The following is an 18,839-nucleotide window of genomic DNA, read 5'->3' as shown; positions in this document are numbered from 1 at the left end:
GTGTAAAAGGGGAGGGGGTGTTGCAATATAAATTAAGGAGTCAATTACTGCTGTAAGGAGGGATGATATATTAGCGGGTTCCTCTAATGAGGCCATATGGGTAGAACTTAAAAACAAAAAGGGGGCAAGCACTTTGCTGGGAGTGTACTATAGGCCCCCAAACAGTCAGGGCGAGATAGAGGAACAGATATGTAGGCAAATCTCAGAGAAGTGCGAAAATAATAGGGTAATAATAGTGGGGGATTTCAACTTCCCCAATATTAATTGGGATAGTCAGAGTGTGAAAGGCTTAGAGGGTGCAGAATTCTTAAAGTGCATCCAGGAGAGCTTTTTGAGCCAACATTTAGAAAGTCCTACAAGAGAGGGGGCGGTACTGGACCTAATTCTAGGGAATGTAGCCGGGCAAGTGGTGGAAGTGTCAGTAGGAGAGCATTTTGGCGAGTGACCATAATTCGGTGAGATTTAAGGTGGTCATGGAAAAAGACAAAGACGGCCCAGAAATAAGGGTTCTAAATTGGGGGAAGGCCGATTTTAATATGATACGGCAGGATCTGGCCAAAGTGGACTGGGAGCAGCTACTTATAGGAAAATCCACATCAAAGCAGTGGGAGACTTTCAGAAGGGAAATAGAGAGAGTACAACGCCAACATGTTCCCGTAAAGGTCAAGGGTGGGACCAACAAGCAAAGGGAACCTTGGATGACAAGGGATATACAAAAATGCATTAGGAAAAAAAGGGGGGCTTTTGGCAGTTACAAAAGACTAAAGACGGAGGAAGCCCTAGAGGAGTATAAAAAGTGCAGGGGCATACTTAAAAAAGAAATTAGGAGAGCGAGGAGGGGCCATGAAATAACACTGGCGAGCAAAATAAAGGAAAATCCTAAGATGTTTTATAAGTATATTAAGGGCAAGAGGATAACCAGGGAAAGGGTAGGGCCCATTAGGGACCAAAGTGGCAATCTGTGTGTAGAGCCAGATGATGTAGGCGGGGTTTTAAATGAATTTTTTGCATCTGTGTTCACTATGGAGAAAGACGATGTAGACATAGAAATCGGGCAAGGGGACTGTGACATACTTGAACATATTAGCATCGAGAGGGAGGAGGTACTAGCGGTTTTAGCAGGCCAAAAAGTGGATAAATCCCCAGGCCCGGACGAGATGTATCCCAGGCTGCTGTGTGAGGCAAAGGAGGAGATTGTAGGGGCTCTGACACAAATTTTCAGAATCTCTCTGGCCACAGGGGATGTACCAGAGGACCGGAGAACAGCTAACGTAGTACCATTATTCAAGAAGGGTAGCAGGGATAAACCAGGGAATTACAGGCCAGTGAGCCTAACATCTGTGGTAGGCAAATTATTGGAAAAAATTCTGAGGGACAAAATTAGTCTCCACTTGGAGAGGCAAGGATTAATCGGGGATAGTCAGCATGGCTGTGTCTAGGGTAAATCATGTCTGACCAATCTGATTGAATTTTTCGAGGGGGTGACTAGGTGCGTGGATGAGGGAAATGCTGTGGATGTCATAGAGTTATACAGCACGGATAGAGGCCCTTCGGCCCATCGTGTCCACGCCGGCCATCAAGCCCTGTCTAATCTAATCCCATATTCCAGCATTTGGTCCGTAGCCTTGTATGCTATGGCATTTCAAGTGCTCATCCAAATGCTTCTTAAATGTTGTGAGGGTTCCTGCCTCCACAACCCTTTCAGGCAGTGAGTTCCAGACTCCAACCACCCTCTGGGTGAAAAAGTTCTTTCTCAAATCCCCTCTAAACCTCCCGCCCTTTACCTTGAATCTATGCCCCCTAGTTATTGACCCCTCTACTAAGGGAAAAAGCTCCTCAGCATCCATCCTATCTATGCCCCTCATAATTTTGTACACCTCAATCATGTCCCCCCTCAGCCTCCTCTGCTCCAAGGAAAACAAACCCAATCTGCCCAGTCTCTCTTCATAGCTGAAGCGCTCCAGCCCTGGTAACATCCTGGTGAACCTCCTCTGCACCCTCTCTAACGCGATCACATCCTTCCTGTAGTGTGGCGACCAGAACTGCACACAGTATTCCAGCTGTGGCCTAACCAGTGTTTTATACAGCTCCATCATAACCTCCTTGCTCTTATATTCAATGCCTCGGCTAATGAAGGCAAGTATCCCATATGCCTTTTTTACCACCTTATCCACCTGTTCCGCCGCCTTCAGGGATCTGTGTACTTGCACACCCAGATCCCTCTGACCCTCCGTCTTGCCTAGGGTCTTTCCATTCATTGTGTATTCCCTTGCCTTGTTAGTCCCCCCAAAGTGCATCACCTCGCACTTTTCCAGGTTAAATTCCATCTGCCACTGTTCCGCCCATCTGACCAACCCATCTATATCGTCCTGCAGACTGAGGCTACCCTCCTCGCTATTTACCACCCTACCAATTTTTGTATCATCTGTGAACTTACTGATCATACCTTTTACATTCATATCCAAGTCATTAATGTAGACCACAAACAGCAAGGGACCCAGCTGTGGTACCCCACTGGCCACAGGCTTCCAGTCACAAAAACAACCTTCGACCATCACCCTCTGCCTTCTGCCACTAAGCCAGTTTTGTATCCAATGTGCCAAGGCACCCTGGATTCCATGGGCTCTTACCTTCTTGACCAGTCTCCTGTGCGGGACTTTATCGAAGGCCTTACTGAAATCCATGTATACCACATCCACTGCGTTACCCTCATCCACACACCTAGTCACCCCCTCAAAAAATTCAATCAAATTAGTCAGACATGATCTTCCCTTGACAAAGCCATGTTGACTATCCCTGATTAATCCTTGCCTCTCCAAGTGGAGACTAATTTTGTCCCTCAGAATTTTTCCAATAATTTTCCTACCACTGATGTTAGGCTCACTGGCCTGTAGTTCCCCGGTTTTTCCCTACTACCCTTCTTGAATAATGGTACTACATTAGCGGTTCTCCAGTCCTCTGGCACATCCCCTGTGGCCAGAGAGGTCCTGAATATATGTGTTAGAGCCCCCGCAATCTCCTCCTTTGCCTCACACAGCAGCCTGGGATACATTTCATCCGGGCCTGGGGATTTATCCATTTTTAGGCCAGCTAAAACCGCCAATACCTCCTCCCTCTCGATGTTAATATGTTCGAGCATATCACAGTCCCCCCGCCCTATTTCTATGTCTACATCGTCCTTCTCCATAGTGAAAACAGATGCAAAAAATTCATTTAGAACCCCTCCTACATCTTCCGGCTCCACACACAGATTGCCACTTTTGTCCCTAATGGGCCCTATTTTTTCCCTAGTTATCCTCTTACCCTTAATATACTTATAAAACATCTTCGGATTTTCCTTCATTTTGCTCGCCAGTGTTATTTCATGGCCCCTCCTTGATCTCCTAATTTCTTTTTTAAGTATCCCCCTGCACTTTTTGTACTCCTCCAGGGCTTCCTCCGTCTTTAGCCTTTTGTATCTACCAAAAGCCCTCCTTTTTTTCCTAATCCATTCTCGTATATCCCCTGACATCCACGGTTCCCTGTGGTTTTTGGAACCACCCTTGACCTTTACGGGAACATGTTGCCATTGTATGATCTCAATCTCCCTTCTGAAAGCCTCCCATTGCTCCGATGCGGATTTTCCTACAAGTAGCTGATCCCAGTCCATTTTGGCCAGATCCTGCCTTATCCTATTAAAATCGGCCTTCCCCCAATTTAGAACCTTTATTTCCAGCCCATCCCTGTCCTTTTCCATGACCGCCTTAAATCTCACCATATTATGGTCACTATCACCAAAGTGCTCACCTACTAGCACTTTTTCCACTTGGCCGGCCACATTCCCTAGAATTAGGTCCAGTACCGCCCCCTCTCTTGTAGGACTTTCTACATGCTGGCTCAAAAAGCTCTCCTGGATGCACTTTAAGAATTCTACACCCTCTGAGCCTTTCACACTCTGACTATCCCAGTTAATATTGGGGAAGTTGAAATCCCCCATTATTATTACCCTATTATTTGCACATTTCTCTGAGATTTGCCTACATATCTGTTCCTCTATCTCCCCCTGACTGTTTGGAGGCCTATAGTACACTCCCAGCAAAGTGCTTGCCCCCTTTTTGTTTTTAAGCTCCACCCATATGGCCTCATTAGAGGAACCTGCTAATATATCATCCCTCCTTACTGCAGTAATTGACTCCTTAATTATTACGACACCCCCTCCTCTTATACCTCCCCCTCTGTCTCGCCTGAAGATTCTGTACCCCGGAATATTGAGCTGCCAGTCTTGCCCCTCCCTCAACCATGTCTCCGTGATAGCAACAATATCACACTCCCATGTGTTTATCAACACCTTCAGTTCATCCACCTTATTTGCAAGACTCCTTGCATTAAAATAGATGCCATCCAGCCTTGCCCTTATATATTTGCCCTGTCTACCAAGCTGACTTGATTTTTTCTTTATAATTGGCAGCACATCACCCCCTATTTCAGCTCCCCTCTGTATCCCATCCCCCTGCCATGGTATACATGGACTTCAGTAAGGCTTTTGACAAAGTCCCACATAGGAGACTGGTCAAGAAAGGTAAGAGCCCATGGGATCCAGGGTGCCTTGGCACGTTGGATCCTAAACTGGCTGAGTGGCAGGAGGCAGAGGGTGATGGTCGAAGGTTGCTTTTGTGACTGGAAGCCTGTGTCCAGTGGGGTACCTCAGGGATCGGTGCTGGGTCCCTTGCTGTTTGTGATCTACATAAATGATTTGGATGAGAATGTAAAAGGTATGATCGATCAGTAAGTTCACAGATGACACGAAAATTGGTGGGGTGGTAAATTGCGAGGAGGAAAGCCTCAGGCTACAGGACGATATAAATGGGTTGGTCAGATGGGCGGAAAAGTGGCAAATGGAATTTAACCCTGAAAAGTGCGAGGTGATGCATTTTGGACGGACAAATAAGGCAAGGGAATACACAATGAGTGGTAGGACCCTAGGAAGCACAGAGGGACCTTGGTGTACATGTACATAGATCCCTGAAGGCAGCGGAACAGGTAGATAAGGTGGTTAAAAAGGCATATGGGATACTTGCCTTCATTAGCCGAGGCATAGAATATAAGAACAGGGAGGTTATGATGGAGCTGTACAAAACGCTGGTAAGGCCACAGCTGGAGTACTGTGTGCAGTTCTGGTCGCCTCACTATAGGAAGGATGTGATTGCTTTGGAGAGGGTGCAGAGAAGATTCACCAGGATGTTACCTGGGATGGAGCGCCTCAGCTATGAAGAAAGACTAAACAGGCTGGGGTTGTTTTCCTTGGAGCAAAGAAGGCTGAGGGGGGACCTGATTGAGGTGTACAAAATGATGAGGGGCATAGATAGGGTAGATAAAGAGGAACTTTTCCCCTTAGTAGGGGGGTCAATAACAAGGGGGCATAGATTCAAGGTAAGGGGCAGGAGGTTTAGAGGGGATTTGAGGAGGAACTTTTTCACCCAGAGGGTGGTTGGAGTCTGGAACTCACTGCCTGAAAGGGTGGTAGAGGCAGGAACCCTCACAACATTCAAGAAGCATTTGGATGAGCACTTGAAATGCCACTGCATACAAGGCTATGGACCAAATGCTGGAAAATGGGATTAGATTGGACAGGGCTTGATGGACGGCGCAGACACGATGGGCCGAAGGGCCTCTTTCTGTGCTGTAAAACTCTATGACTATGAGGCCATGGAGTGAGAATTTTAAAAATCAAGGCATTGTCAGTCAATGTAGGTCAGCGAACAATATGGTAATGGGCGAACAGGACTTGGTGCAAGTTAGGATATGGGCAGCAGAGTTTTAGAGGAGCTCAAGTTTATGGAGGGTGCAAGGTAGGAAGAGGCAGAGAGAGCATTGGAACAGTCTAGAGGTGACAAAGGCATGGATGAGGATTTCAGCAGCAGATGAGCTGAGACAGGGACGGTGAAGAGCAATGTTAGAGGTGCATCTTGGTGATGGAGAGAATATGGGGTCAGAACCTCAGCTCAGGATTAAATAGGATGCCAAGGCTGCAGCAGTCTGGTTCAGCCCGACAGTGGCCAGGTAGAGGGATGGAGTCAGTTGCTAAGGAACGGAGTTTGTGGCAGGGTCCAAAGACAATGGCTTCGGTTTTCCCAATATTTAATTGGAGGACATTTCTGCTCACGCAATACTGGATGTTGGACAAGCAGCATGACAAATCAGAGGCAGTGGAGGGGTCAAGAGAGGTGGTGGCGGTGAGGTTGTGCTGGGAGTCGTCAGTGTACATATGGAACCCGACGTCGTGATTTCAGATGATACAGTCGCCGAGGGCAGCATGTAAATCAGAAATAGGAGGGGGTCACAGATAGATCCTTGGGGGGACACCAGAATGCGGGAGTGGGAAGAGAGGCCATTGCAGGTGATTCTCTGGCTACAATTGGATAGATAGGAATGGAACCATGAACCAAAAAGCAGATAGGACTGGGCAAGTGGAAGAAATCATTGCTATGAAGAAGTAAAGAGATGAGAAAATTCAGAGCGCTGTATTAATGGAAAAAGAGCTAAAGGATAAACTACAAGTCAGATAGAGTGATTTAAAGAGAAACTGGATAGCTTCAGTGGGAGACCATATTATTGTAACTGGTTTAGAAATGCATAGAGCCAGATATTGTCAAAGGGAATGACAGTAATTTACTGTTCAAGAACAGACTCCGAGAGGTGTACAATATAGGTAATATCAGTGGAACAGTCATGCCTAAAATCATACTAGTGATCATCCACTAAAACAGAACTTTAAAGAAAATGAGTAGCTTTGAGAGTTAAATCTCCTCTCCACCCACTCTAGTGCAATCACATCCTTCCTGTAATGCGGTGACCAGAACTGCACGCAGTATGTTGGCTGCGGCCTAACTAGTGTTTTATACAGTGCAAGCATAACCTCCCTGCTCTTATATTCTATGCCTCGGCTAATAAAGGCAAGTATCCCATATGCCTTCTTAACCACCTTATCTACCTGTCCTGCTACCTTGAGATCTGTGGACATGCACTCCAAGGTTCCTCTGGTCTTCTGCACTTCTCAGTGTCATACCATTTATTGTGTATTCCCTTGCCTCGTTAGCCCTCCCCAAAATGCATTACCTCACACTTCTCCAGATTGAATTCCATTTGCCACTGTTCTACCCGCCTGACCAGTCCATTGATATCTTCCTGCAGTCTGCAGCTTTCTTCATCATCAACTGCACGGCCAATTTTTGTATCATCTGCAAACTTCTTGATCACACTTCCTACATTGAAGTCCAAATCATTGATATATACCACAAAAGGCAGGAGTGCAGGAAAGGCGGAGCGAGGCGAGAGCGGACCCTATTGTGATGGCGCCGATGAAGATGGCTGCCGTCCTTGCGGGCTCCGTGTGTACCAGGCAGCTAAGTGCCCTTTGCTGCTTGGTGCGCTCGGCTCGTTAAGAAAAAAGCATTTCACTGACTGGATTTCACTTGTTGTATTTGGTTATGTGACAAATAAAATTGAAATTGAAATTGGAATTAAAAAGCAAAGGACCCAGTGCTGAGCCCTGCAGAACCCCACTGGCAACAGCCTTCCAGTCACAAAAACACTCTTCGACCATTACCCTTTGTTTCCTGCCTCTAAGCCAATTTTGGATCCAACTTGCCACTTTGTCTTGGATCCCATGGACTTTTAATTTCGTGACCAGTCTGCCATGCAGGACCTTATCAAAAGCCTTGCTAAAATCAACATAGACTACATCAAACGCACTACCCTCATTGACCCTCCTTGCTAACTCCTCAAAAAATTCAATCAAGTTAGTCAGACTCAACCTTTCCTTAACAAGGTGCTGTGGGTCGTGAATCTTTGGAATTCTCTTCCCCAGAGAGCTGTGGAGGCTGGGTCATTGAATATATTTAAGGTGGAGATAGACAGATTTTTGAAAGGTAAGGGAGTCAAGGGTTATGGGGAGTGGGCAGGGAAGTGGAGTTGAAGCCAAGATCAGATCAGCCATGATCTTATTGAATGGCGGAGCAAGCTCGAGGGGCCAAATTACCTACTCCTGCTCCTACATCTTATGTATATTCTGTGGGCCAGCAGCAGCAGAATTGTATTCCGCCACAATTTGTAACCTCATGGCCCGGCATATCCCTCACTCTACCATTACTATCAAGCCAGGCAACCAACCCTGGTTCAATAAGGAGTGTAGAAGAGCACGATAGCAAAATACTGCAGATGCTGGAAATCCAAAATAACAGAAAATGTTGGAAAAACTCAGCAGACCAGGCAACATCCGTGGAGAGAGAAACAGAGTCAACATTTTGGGTCGAAACCCTTTATCAAGACCATGCTGACTGTCCCTGATTAATCCGTGTCTTTCTAAATGAAGATTTATCCTGTCCCACAGAATTTTTTCCAATAATTCTCCCACCACCGCGGTTAGGCTGACTGGCCTGTAATTACTCAGTCTATCACTTTCTCCCTTTTTAAACAAAGGTACCACGTTCGCAGTCCTCTGCACCACACCTGCAGCCAGAGAGGATTGTAAAATGATGGTCAGAGCCTCTGCTATTTCCTCTCTTACCAGTCTGGGATACATTTCATCCAGGCCTGGGGATTTATACACTTTCAATGATGCTAAACCCCTTAATACTTCCTCTCTCACTATGATTATTTTATCTAATATTTCACATTCCTTCTCCCTGATTGCAATGTCTGCATCGTCCCTCTCTTTTGTGAAAACAGACGCAAAGTATTCATTAAGAACCATACCCATGTCTTCCGCTTCCACACACAGGTTACCTTTATGGTCCCTAATAGGCCCTACTCTTACTTTTGTTATCCTCTTGATGTATTCATAAAACATTTTTGGGTTTTCCTTGCCAATATTTTTTCATGCCCTCTCTTTGCTTTATAATTTCCTTTTTAATTTCACCCCTGCACTTTCTATACTCCTCTAGACTTTCTGCAGTATTGAGTCCTCGGTATCTGTCATAAGCTTCCCTTTTTTTCTTTATCCCTCCCTGTATGCCCTTCGACATACAGGGAGCTCTAGATTTGGTAGTCCGTCCCTTTATCTTTAAAGGGAAAATACTTGCTCTGAACCCTCATTATCCCCTCCTTGAATGCCTCCCACTGCTGAGACACTGATTTACCTTCAAGTTTCTGTCTCCAGTCCACTTTGGCTAAATCACCTCTCAGCTCAGTAAAATTAGCTTTTCCCCAATTGAGAACTTTTATTCCTGGTCCATCCTTGTCCTTTTCCATAACTACCCTAAATCTAACTGAATTATGATCACTACCACCAATATGCTCTCCCCTTTCCACCTGCCCAGCTTCATTCCTTAAAACAAGGTCCAGAAACTTGCAGCAGAAGCAACAGCATAGCATGGGGGTGGAGGCAAGAGGAGTAAAAAAAGAGAAAAGAAAACAGGTATAGACCGGGACAGCTTGATTGGGATACGTGATACCTACAAACCAATAAGATTCGTAGAAGCAGGCACTGCTTCATCACCTGGTTTCCACAGCCAACTATATGGTTGAAGTGACAACATTTTGAAAATTAACAGATAGGTTTTTTTGTATATGTCTGCTTTTCTTTCTAATGTTTATTTCAACAATTATATTTCTACAAAGAAAAGAATTACCTTTATGAATTTTCTGATCAACCATTCAATTTTTATACAAAAAAATTCATCCATGCCTGACTAAAATTTCGCTCGAGAATCCCAACTGAAAGACAGATGTTGCTGATATGAGACCACGTCGGCCCCAGCATCTCACAATCTCACAGGTTGAGCAGTGGCCATCAGTAACAGCAGTGGCGCAGAGGTAAAAGCCCAAGTGAAAGGATTCGCAAATTTCATGTCTCCCCTGAAGATTTACTTTTGGCTTATTGAAGAAACCCTGGCTGGACTGAGTTTAAAATCCAGGGCTCCAAGGCTCAACAAGATGGCTGCGGTCAGCCTCATGGCCAAGGCCTGAAAAGTTCAGGCTTGGGCTGAGAGAAGGAATGTTCCAGAAATTAGAAGGCAGACAGGCCTTCTGCATTTATGTATGAGAAGCAAACAAGTGGCATTCGGGCCTCTGATTAAGACCCATCAAGGCCGTTTGCACAATCAACGGGTAATAGCTGCATTCAGACCTTCGTTAGAGGACATCAACACTGCTTGCAAACGATCAACGGGGCATTCAAACTGGAATGGCCCCATCACAAGACCAGTTAGACAAAGGGGAACACTTATGAGACGTTTAAAATCCGATTAACCGGCCATCCAGGTCAATGGGCGCAGATCGTTTTCCTTTGTATAAGCTTCAACACGTCCAGGTCAGACAAAGAAACAGGCTGATCTGGTGAGTGATAAGGGCTCCCAGAAAGGGGTATAAGTAGTCCGTCAGGAAACCATCTCTCGCTCACTCTCGCCTGGACTCCGGTGCCCTGCCTTACCATCAAGAAGATCGACGACGAAGAGCCCGTCCAGGGAAGCAGGATACCGGCAGTTACATTTGAATCACTGGGGTATCTCTGCTCTGAGCGGTGAAAACCCTAAAGACATCGGCAGGCAACGGGGCACGGAGCAGGCGTTCTAACATCCAAGACTGGTGAGCATAAATTTTCTGGCCCATCGCAAGACAACTTAGATAGGTGTAAAGGGTGGGAGTTAAGGGGATTGCTAAAATTGTCATTTTAGTCATTTTCCCTCAATGTGTCCGTTTCTCCTCCCCCGCTAAGTGTAATTGTGTTGCATCCATAGTAATTTTCTCTGTATAGTGGTTATTTCTCTATTTTAATAAACATTGGTTTTCTTTGCACCAAACCACTGGTCTCGTTTTGTTTATATCGCTGCTCGTAATAAGTCCGGTGATCAGAACCAGAGGGGAAGCGATTCGAACCGCACGGGGCTGGAGCAGCTCAGATACGCCTGACTGGCCAGACACAAACCCCAAGCCAAAACCCCCTACACAAGCCACATAAATCCCCATGTAAAGTCACAGGAAATTCACTAAATTTATTTAAAAATCAAATCTGTTTTAAGGAACTGTGGAAGGCAAGTAAAAACAATACATTTCCTTCCACATTAGAAAGGGTAATTAAAAAGGCAAATCATACTGATTAAATCCTCATCTGAAAATACAGCCAGCAACCAGTACCTCCTGGAATTTAAGACAAATATAGCCACCAGGAGCCTTCGTCTTAAAAGCAGAAATTTCGATCGAAAAAATACTCCGAGAATGTATACCCTATCATTGCTGCTACCAGATACAAAAATCGGTTCAGAAGAGCCAGTTGATTGAGAAGTTTTTTTTCCCCCTCAGTTGTAGCACCATTTCACTGACTGGATTTCACGTGTTGTATTTGGTTATGTGACAAATAAAATTGAATTACACACGCAAAGACAGTTCAGTTCATCCTCAAGGTTGGACAAGTTTGTTCCAAATGACAAGACAGAGCTGGAGATTTAATACTGCTTTGGCTGCATGTGGAAGTTATCCAAGGGGATGTATTAATCATTTTTTTCACCATTCTGAGGGTCAACCTCTTACCTCAGTGTGTTCCAGCAGATTGGAGCCATAGAGCTTATTTTCCATAGCAACTCGAGCCAGGTAACGAACAATGGAATTCACATCATTAAACGCCACATCTCTGTAAAATTGAAAATAGAGCATACTGCAGTGGCAACACAATAATCAACAACTTTTTACGATAAACTACTCAAAGGTAAATATAAATAAATGAAATTCTATCATTTTTAAAAATCCATTTGGTAGCGTTATCCAATTAATCCCACTCCCCATAGCCCTGTAAATGTTTTCCCTGCAATTATTTATCCAATTCTCTTTTGAATGTTACAATTAAATCTGCTTCCACCACCATTTCAGGCAGTGCATTCCATTCCAGATCACAACAACTCGCTGTGTAAAAAAAAAAAAAATGTTTCCTCATGCCGCCTCTGGTTCTTTTGCCAATCACCTTAAATCTGTGTCCCCTGGTTTACGACCCTTCTGCCACTGGAAACAGTCTCTCTTTATTTACTCGATCAAAACCATTCATGATTTTAAACACCTCCATCAACTCTCCTCTTAACCTTCTCTGCTCCAAGGAGAGCAACCATCATTACGATAATGGAATTATGTAAAATATCAGGTCTCAGAGATAGAATTTCAAATACTGTATTGACCATCGTGCCTCTGGCATAGAAATCTCACTTTACCAATTTTATAATAGATGTTTAATATCCTGTTCAGCACATGCCGTTAACAATTTCAAAAATCTCTGATTGCATCAAATTGTGGTTGCAGGATTTATTCAATGCCAGTTGCTGAAGTTCAGCAATGCCCTTTTTCTCCTTTAATCAAAAACTCACTTGTTTTTCTTAAACAGTTCAAAAAATAAATCCTACCTGTGGTTTGGTGTATTCATTTTTGTAATTTCAATACATTGGGGGAACAGGGATGACAGTACACCTGCTAGCACATTGAGTTGGATGTAAATTAAATACTTTTTAAAAAAATCAGCTGAGCCCTAAAGCTGCAGTACTTTGCTTCAGCACTGGTAATACAATTGTACAGGGCCTTGGTGAGACCACACCTGGAGTACTGTGCACAGTTCCGGTCTCCTTATTTAAGGAAGGATATACTTGCCTTAGAGGCGGTGCAACAAAGGTTCACTAGATTGATTCCTGGGATGAGAGGGTTGTCCTATGAGGGGAGATTGAGTAGATTGGGCCTATACTCTCTGGAGTTTAGAAGAATGAGAGATGATCTAATTGAAACATTCGAGATTCTGAAGGGGATTGATAGGGTAGCTGCTGAGAGGTTGTTTCCCCTGGCTGAAGTGTCTAGAACGAGGGGGCATAGTCTCAGGATAAGGGGCCGGCCTTTTAAGACTGAGATGAGGAGGAACTTCTTCACTCAGAGGGTTGTGAATCTTTGGAATTCTCTGCCCCAAAGTGCTGTGGATGCTCAGTCGTTGAGTATATTCAAGGCTGAGATCGATAGATTTTTGGACTCCAGAAGAATCAAGGGATATGGGGATAGGGCGGGAAAGTGGAGTTGAGGTCGAAGATCAGCCATGATCTTATTGAATGGCGGAGCAGGTTCGAGGGGCCATATGGCCCACTCCTGCTGCTAATTTTTATGTTCTTACCTACTATATTAAAAAGATAATATGACTGAAAACCAAGTACTATAGAAACATAGTTCCTTCATCGTCATTGGGTCAAACTCCTGGAACTCCCGTCCTAACAGCACTGTGGGAGTACCTTCATCACGGACTACAGCGATTCAAGAAGGCAGCTCACCACCGCCTTCTCAAGGGCAACTAGGGATGGGCAATAAATGCTGGCATTGCCAGCGAAGCCCACATCCCATGAACGAATTAAAAAAAAGGAACAAGGGCAGGCCATGCAACCTGTTGAGCCTGTTCCACCATTTATTCAGATCATGGATTATCTGTACTTGAACTACATTTAATCACCTTTGCTCCATGTCCTTTCATACCCTTACCTAATAAAAATCTATCAATCTCAGTCTTGAAAGTTTCAATTGACCCAGAATCCAAATCCTTTTGGGGAGAGAGTTCCAGATCTCTACTGCCCTTTGTAAGAAAAAGTGCTTCCTGATTTCACTCCTAAATGGCCCAGCTCTAATTTTAAGATTATGCCCTCTTGTTCTGGTTGATAATGACATTTTATTAACTAAAACACTAATGATTGTTGCAGCTTTGAGGGAATTAGTCAACTAATACAACAGCTTACATGTACGGAACACATTTCATACAGAACATCTCAAGATGCTTTGCAGAAGCAGCAGTAGACATTAAGCAGGAAACATAAGAACATAAGAAATAGGAGCAGGAGTAGGCCAATCGGCCCCTCGAGCCTGCTCCGCCATTCAATAAGATCATGGCTGATCTGATCCTAACCGCCAATCCACTATCACAGAACCATCTCCTGAATCTAACAGAATTAGACACACGAAATAGGAGCAGGATCAGGCTACACGGCCCCTGGGCCCGCTCCGCTACCCACAGGGCCATGACCGATCCGAACCTAGACTCATGTCCAAATTCCTGCCCGCTCCCCATAACCCTTAATTCCCTTTACTTCTAGGAAACTGTCTATTTCTGTTTTAAATTTATGTAATGATGTAGCTTCTACAGCTTTTTGGGGCAGCATATTCCATGGACCTACCACCCTCTGAGTGAAGTAGTTCCTCCTCATCTCAGTTTTGAAAGAGCAGCCCCTTATTCTAAGACTATGCCCCCTAGTTCTAGTTTCACCCATCATCGGGAACATCCTCCCCGCATCCACCCGATCCAACCCCTTCACAATCTTATATGTTTCAATAAGATCGCCTCTCATTCTTCTGAACTCCAATGAGTAGAGTCCCAATCTACTCAACCTCTCCTCATATGTCCATCCCCTCATCCCCGGGATTAACCGAGTGAACCTTCTTTGCACTGACTCGAGAGCAAGTATGTCCTTTCTCAAGTATGGACACCAAAACTGTACGCAGTATTCCAGGCAAGTGGGGGTAGGTGATCAAAAGCACAGACAAGGATATAGATTGTGAGCAGTCTTTTGAAAGAGTTGAAATAGGTACAAAGGCAAAGAGAACAAGAAAGTACAAGGGATAGTGGCTGAAGAGTATCTTCGGTAAAATGAGAAAACTACAAGGGAGGGTTCGGGGGAAGTGAAGAGAAATGCAAACTAGTGAAGAGGTGTATGCTACTGGATGAGACTACTACCAAAGATGGGGTCATCCCCCTTCATCTTTATCATCAAAATAGGTCTGTGTCAGTTCATGGGATCTGACGTATTGATCATTGAAAATGCTATCACCAATCTACAATAAACCCAATAACCGAGTTCCTGTTCTACAGTAATGCTGACATTTCAGTAACAGCGGATATTCAAATGTACTTTCAGTTTGCTCGCAGGGCATTTAAATATTTATTGACTGAAGCATACAGTCTTAAGTGAAACAATTCTGAACGGCCCAGATGCACATTTACCAGTGTGCAAAGCATAAATCAGCCAGGTCACTGTTACATACCTCCAAGTGGTCAGTTGCAGAGCAGCACTGACAGAGGCCTAGGAACAGATTTCCTGCCCATCGTCCTCCATGCATGGAGAGCATCTCTAAGCACCAATACTTCATTAGTACAGCATATTGTAAGAGATAATCATTTCCAGAAGAATGAACGAGTGACCGTTAAATTTTGAAGTGGTAACAATCCCATGATTAAAAAGCTTGGCCGGCCCAGCCAGCTAAAATGGCAGCAGCAGCTGCAACTAAGTCTCCGCCTACTGGGACACTTACTCAGAAATTCGCAGAATGTTCTCTTTGCCCTTTTCAACCAACACAGTGACATAATCTTTTACGTGTTCCACAGTTAATAATGCGCCTGAAAGAGAGAACAACTTCATTCTAAGCTCATGTTCACATCAGTTTTATATCAAATACACAATTTGAGAGAACAGCAGCAACTATTCACACACACTGAATAAAAAGAGTAAGGAAATCACAGTTACACACAATACCGTACTTAGTACACAAATGCTCCTATGACTTTTGCAGTAAACAGCTAGGGTATAAATTGAGATGCACTGACCATAAGGAAATTATAGCAGCTTCTTAAATATTAATTGTCTGATCTGCAATATACAATTCTTCTGGTCAATGTTTGCAAAATCGTGATTTGAATACTCAAATTAACTCATGCTTGATATCGATTTAAATCTATATTTGCTATCACAAACTCTCCCCTCCCTTTATTTGCAAAAATAATTTCTTTACTGGCCCCGCATGGAAAAGGTTTACTGTTTCTTCCCTAAAAATGAAAGTATGACAATTGTCAACTCCAACCAGAAATGTAATATTGTGTTTCAAAAAAATTTGTACAAATGGATTTTTTTTTTGATTATCTAGAAATTGGCTGATTATAAAGACATTACAGGGCTCAAAATTGCCAAGACACTTCAAATAAACTGCTTTCAACTCTGGGCAATGGCTCCCATAATAGTTTTGCAAATGTTGTTGCATTGGCATTTCAAAATAACACCATCAATCCTCCCTAAAAGCTTTCTGTTGCTGTTTCTGCTAAATCTTACATTATTCAAGTTTAGCACTCATCTAAAAAGTGAAAAGGATGTGAACTTCCACAATTCCACGCTGCATTTTAATAGGCCTGGAACAGGTCACCTGCCATCTCGCAGTTAAGAACGGTGCATGGGGGAACCTCAAAGCTACAGGAATGGGAAGATTTTGAGACATTAAGTTGTACATCAAACAGAATAATAAAGCATAAATACTAGCTTATTTACTTAAGTTTCTAAAATAAAAATAGAAATGCATCAATCATTAGTTCGGCATCCAGCCGAGTTCTACTGGCTAGTGGAATTGCTGCATTGCAGATTGGATGCAAGGTGAAATGTCATCTGCAGTAATACATAAACCACTGACCTATCCACCCAATCCTCTGATGCTAGACAGCACTACAGGTGTGTAGAAAAAGGAGCCACCATTTACAAGCAGCCACCTCATACCAACCTTTCACTGGATAGGTCAAGGATCAGAGATGTGTGTGGTATTTTCAGTAGCAACTCACCTTGCCAGTGTGCACCTCATCTGCAGTGCAGCGATTCCACTAATCGGAGCAGCTAGATTGGCTGCTCACACAATTAATGCCGACAGTCTCTTACTACTTTAAGAAAAATTTATTTTAGTTGCAAAATAACAGGTTAGAAGACTTATAATTGGATCCATCTTTTAGGCTTTCTTTACACAATACTGCAGTATCATTCAAGAACCAATCCAAGCAGATTAGTTATATCATGTGGGAGAGACAAGAGTGACCTGCTCATCTTACTTAGTCACCTACTTCAGACAGAGAAGCATACGGCCTACACAGCTTCGTTTTTTCCACTGGTGGAGATGTGATAATGGATCCAAAATGCAGAGGGGATGGATTTTTTTTTCAAACAAAAAATCAAGTAATTAACCTCAATTTAAAAAAAAGGCATTGATAAGGAATTTTGCCCATTGTCCCTCACAAACCCAATTTTTGTTTGTATTCAGTTAAGCGAACAATAGTGAACTGCTGTATATTACAAAATAACAACAGAAAATGCTGGAAAAACTCAGCAGGCCAGGCAACATCCGTGGAGAGAAAATAGAGTCAACGTTTCGGATGAAAACCCTTTGTCAAGACTTTAAGCACAGTACTGAAGGGCAGCTGGCACCACAAGAACAAGTTACCACCTTCAGGAGAGGAGGGTAGGTCAACTCAGAACAGAATTACATCACACTGATCAAGAATCTCCAAATTAAATTGTTGAAAATTCCTGCTTGCTCGATATGGAATGCATGCTCTCAACCCATAGGGACAATCCCCATTTACCTAAATGCAGAATACTTGGGTACAGATGGCAAAAGTCAAGGTTCAGAGAGGCCAACCGCCCCACCCCCCTAACCAAAGTGTGTATAGAGTGCTCATATCAATGAGTATTGGTTTAATATCAGAGTGCTCGTATAGCTAGCATCACTACCAGTTAGGGCATTGGGTTGCAACATTAGCTGTAGACAATTCAGAAGAATCCGATACAATGACAGGTCTATCTCTCCAAGTCCCAGTGAGCAAAACCATCATCACTGCCCTACAGTACTGCAGACTTGCTTGTCCAAAGAGATCCTGACTATCTCCTAGCCTTCCCTTTGCAGGAGCATAAAAATAAATATGAACCCATTCCTTCCCCATTATTGCCACCCTACTCTCTTTAGCTGGGAAGTATTACGGAAATTTCTATAAATAAATTAATGCCACGTCACTGTTTCAGAACAGTCTTCTAAATAAAATGCAGTTTGTTATAAGCAACAAGTTTTTTTTATAAATTACTAAAACCACACCCATTCATCGTCCAATTAAAAATTAGTCTGCACAGCATGATACGTGGTTATCAAACCTCCAGAAAATAAACTACACCACGCATTCACCCCCTTAAAAATATTTATGCAAACTCTGGTGATTTTCAATAAAATCTAAAATCTCTATTTTATTAAAAGAGGGAGAATAATTAAACTTGCATGATTTAAATTTCACTGGTTGAAATCATTTTAGAAGAAATAATCACGTAAAAATTTTTTATTAAAAAAATGATTATAACGCAAGGATTGTCATAATCAATGTAGACAATGATAAAAGTGCCAAACTAATTAAACGGGCAAATCCAAAGTATATTAACAATGCTGGTTTTATATATTTAGGCAGATTCCTTAAGAAATACTAACTGCAATATATTGGACATATACAATTATAAGAAGTGAAAGTGAAAGTAGATTAACACAAGGCAAAAAAATGAAAACGTTGTAAAACTGAGAGAACAAAAATGCTGGCGAAGGGTCTGTGCCCGAAACGTTAACCCGTCTTTCCTCTTTTCAGATACTGTGAGTTCACACAATTTTCTGCTTTTTTATGTCAGAAGATAAACACAACTGACTAATTCTACTTCAAGGCTCGCCATACTAAAGCGCAGAGTCCCCTCCTCCAGGACACCGCTGGTAATCGCAGACTCCAGGATCAGGCTGGAGCTGCCTGCCTGTCCCGCATATGATGCAATAATACCGTGTGCTGGGCTGGGCTGTGCCGGGCCGAGCGCTGCAGGCGGCTGAACTCCTCGCCATCAGCCCGCACCGGCCGCTTACCGACCACACACACTCACCTAATGGAGGGCTGGAAACGTCCACTGACAGACTCAGAGCCATCTGCTGTCCCGTTAATTGCCGCAGTCCTACTGACAGCCGCCTCTCTCCGGCTGCTTCTCCCAAGCTTGCTCCCGCGGTGAAGCGACACCGGCACCACTTCCGGGCGCTACAGC

General features: G+C 43.7%; 1 protein-coding gene across 3 annotated transcripts in view; it reads right to left on the bottom strand.

The window, feature by feature from the left end:
- The window catches only part of eprs1 (glutamyl-prolyl-tRNA synthetase 1), a 100,692-nt gene extending 81,853 nt beyond the window's left edge, over nt 1-18,839 (bottom strand). For 2 of the 3 annotated variants that reach the window (XM_085980999.1, XM_085981002.1), the window contains exons 1-3: nt 18,684-18,839; nt 15,286-15,370; nt 11,506-11,605 (exon numbers count right to left, since the gene is read on the bottom strand). In XM_085980999.1, the coding sequence (XP_085837125.1) occupies nt 11,506-11,605; nt 15,286-15,370; nt 18,684-18,726 (228 nt within the window). In that variant the 5' untranslated portion in view covers nt 18,727-18,839. Of the gene's footprint in view, nt 1-11,505; nt 11,606-15,018; nt 15,123-15,285; nt 15,371-18,683 lie in introns of those variants that run through there. The other variant, XM_085981004.1, reaches the window with a different exon arrangement.

Source organism: Somniosus microcephalus, chromosome 3 (genome assembly GCF_052327205.1).
Source record: "Somniosus microcephalus isolate GS21.2 chromosome 3, FLI_Smic_1.0, whole genome shotgun sequence".
Lineage (NCBI taxonomy): Eukaryota > Metazoa > Chordata > Chondrichthyes > Squaliformes > Somniosidae > Somniosus > Somniosus microcephalus.
The sequence above is the reverse complement of the archived record's forward strand: the minus strand, read 5'-3'. Positions and strand labels throughout refer to the sequence as shown.